The sequence below is a fragment of the Sinocyclocheilus anshuiensis genome, unplaced genomic scaffold (genome assembly GCF_001515605.1).
Source record: "Sinocyclocheilus anshuiensis isolate Anshui unplaced genomic scaffold, SAMN03320099.WGS_v1.1 scaffold92, whole genome shotgun sequence".
Taxonomy (NCBI): Eukaryota; Metazoa; Chordata; class Actinopteri; order Cypriniformes; family Cyprinidae; genus Sinocyclocheilus; species Sinocyclocheilus anshuiensis.
Genome location: NW_015555718.1, coordinates 264,365 through 266,441, shown reverse-complemented (window position 1 = coordinate 266,441; position 2,077 = coordinate 264,365). Strand labels below are relative to the sequence as shown.

At 34.7% G+C, this 2,077-nt stretch overlaps 1 protein-coding gene across 1 annotated transcript in view; it reads right to left on the bottom strand.

Annotated features, from left to right (window-relative positions):
• The window catches only part of LOC107672338 (kinesin light chain 1-like), a 16,984-nt gene that overhangs the window by 6,639 nt on the left and 8,268 nt on the right, over nucleotides 1-2,077 (bottom strand). Inside the window, exons 7-9 of the mRNA XM_016465484.1 lie at nucleotides 2,040-2,077; nucleotides 874-975; nucleotides 429-602 (exon numbers count right to left, since the gene is read on the bottom strand). The exon at nucleotides 2,040-2,077 is cut by the window's right edge and continues 14 nt beyond it. Of these exons, the coding sequence (XP_016320970.1) occupies nucleotides 429-602; nucleotides 874-975; nucleotides 2,040-2,077 (314 nt within the window). The remainder of the gene's footprint in view (nucleotides 1-428; nucleotides 603-873; nucleotides 976-2,039) is intronic.

Sequence of the window (2,077 nt, the reverse complement as noted above, 5' to 3'; positions counted from 1 at the left end):
TGAGTGTGTGTGTGTGTGTGTGTGTGTGAGTGTGCGAGTGTGAATGAGTGAGTGAGTGAGTGAGTGAGTGAGTGAGTGAGTGAGTACTGTGTTTTTATTTTTAGAATAATAATTACAGATCGAATATTCAACTATTTGTGCACACCCCTACTGGACGAGGCGCTGCATTAAATGCATTAATAATTAACGCATAATTTTTTCCATAATTAATTATATCAAATTAACGTGTCAAATCGACAGCCCTATATAGAACACACAGGAACTGTAAGAGATGAGCGTGAGTTCAGCTACACGGTCTAACTGAATTCTGCTGCAGCTCCGCTCACATTTGCATGATGAGGCCGAAATGCAAATGCCACGGCTTATCAAGCATGTGTTTAAACTGACTGCAGTTCGTTTCCCAGCAGAAGCGGCGTTCTCAGACTCACCAGGTTGTTCTTGGTTTTGGCCACGTTGGGGTCGTCTGGGCCGAGCCGACACTCGTAGATCTCCAGCGCTCTGCAGTAATAATACTCCACCTCCTCATACTTGCCCTGATTCTGACACAACAGCGCCAGGTTATTCAGCTGCTTCGCCACGTCAGGATGATCCTTCCCCAGCACCTGACAGATACACACACACAGTCTTAAGATAGAGACAAGACTAATTTAAGACAGAATTTCTATAGTGTGGTATTAATTTGGACATTAATGTAAGAATTTAAATAAATAAATAGACTCTGTCGTTGTGGTGTGATCAGAGGAAACAGCTGCTATCCGTGTTCATTAGAGTGTTTAATCACATTCTGCTGCTCCATCAAAACTCCTCAGGAGACGAGCGAGTAATCACTCATTTCACACGGCAGAGATCTCAGTGTTTATCGTGAGCACTGACCTTCTCTCGGATCTCCAGAGCTCGTTTACACAGCGGCTCGGCCTCCTTATACTTGCCTCTCTTCCCATACAGCACTGCCAGATTATTGAGAGTGGCTGCAACCTAAAACACAAGAGCAAAATCAACACTGACGACACGGCATGAGCTTCAGCTAAAAAAGACACCAGCTAAACCAGCTGAGCATGACCATCTCAGTGCACTAACAAACCATGATCAATACTGATATAATGAGACATGTGACTCTGAAAGAGTGTTGCTTCTATTGCAGCTTCAACACAGTCCATGCAATGTCAACCAAATACTTCAGTCTTTATTTACTTCATTTACTATTTATGTAATATTTCGTTTGTTGTTATTTTCTGCACAGACAGGATTAATTATTCTGCTTCAAATCACAGATACACACACACACACATATATATATATATATATATATATATATACTGTATATATAATATTTATATATAATCATAAAAAAGTAAATATATTAAATAAAGTATTTAACAAAATTTTTAGATGCCATGTACATAATGTATTATTATTACATAATGTAATATAACATAATATATATATATATGCAACAACATAATTGGTAAAAAATTTGTAAATTAGTAAAAATATTAAAATAAGTATTTATAATAGTTTTAGATGACGTTTAAGACATTTTATTTATAAAGTGCCTTTCTAGCACACAAAGCACATACAATACAATAAATACAGTATTTAAATAAGTACAAGTAAAAAGTCTAATCAAATTAGTATTCAAAATAGTTTAATATAATAGTATAATATAATATATGCAATAAAATAATTAGTAACATTTTGAAAAATAGTAAAAATAAATAAATATTTAAAATAAGTTTAGATGCTGTATACACACACACACACACACACACACACACACATACACACATATATAGGCTATATATATTTAAATTATTTTAGAATAGTATTTAGATACCATATTGCATGTCACACTGCTTTGAGTCAATCTGTATTGTATAAAGTGCTATATAAATAAATTTGATTTGACAAGTATACTTGAAATAATTTATTTCATGATAATGTCCTGCTGTAGTTTTTTTCTGTTATTGGGATGAATCTGATATAATCTAAAAACTGATGTATGTGACAGTAACAAGACTGAATAAATATACGTGACTTACAGCAGGATGGTCTTTGCCCAGTGTTTTCTCTCTGATGG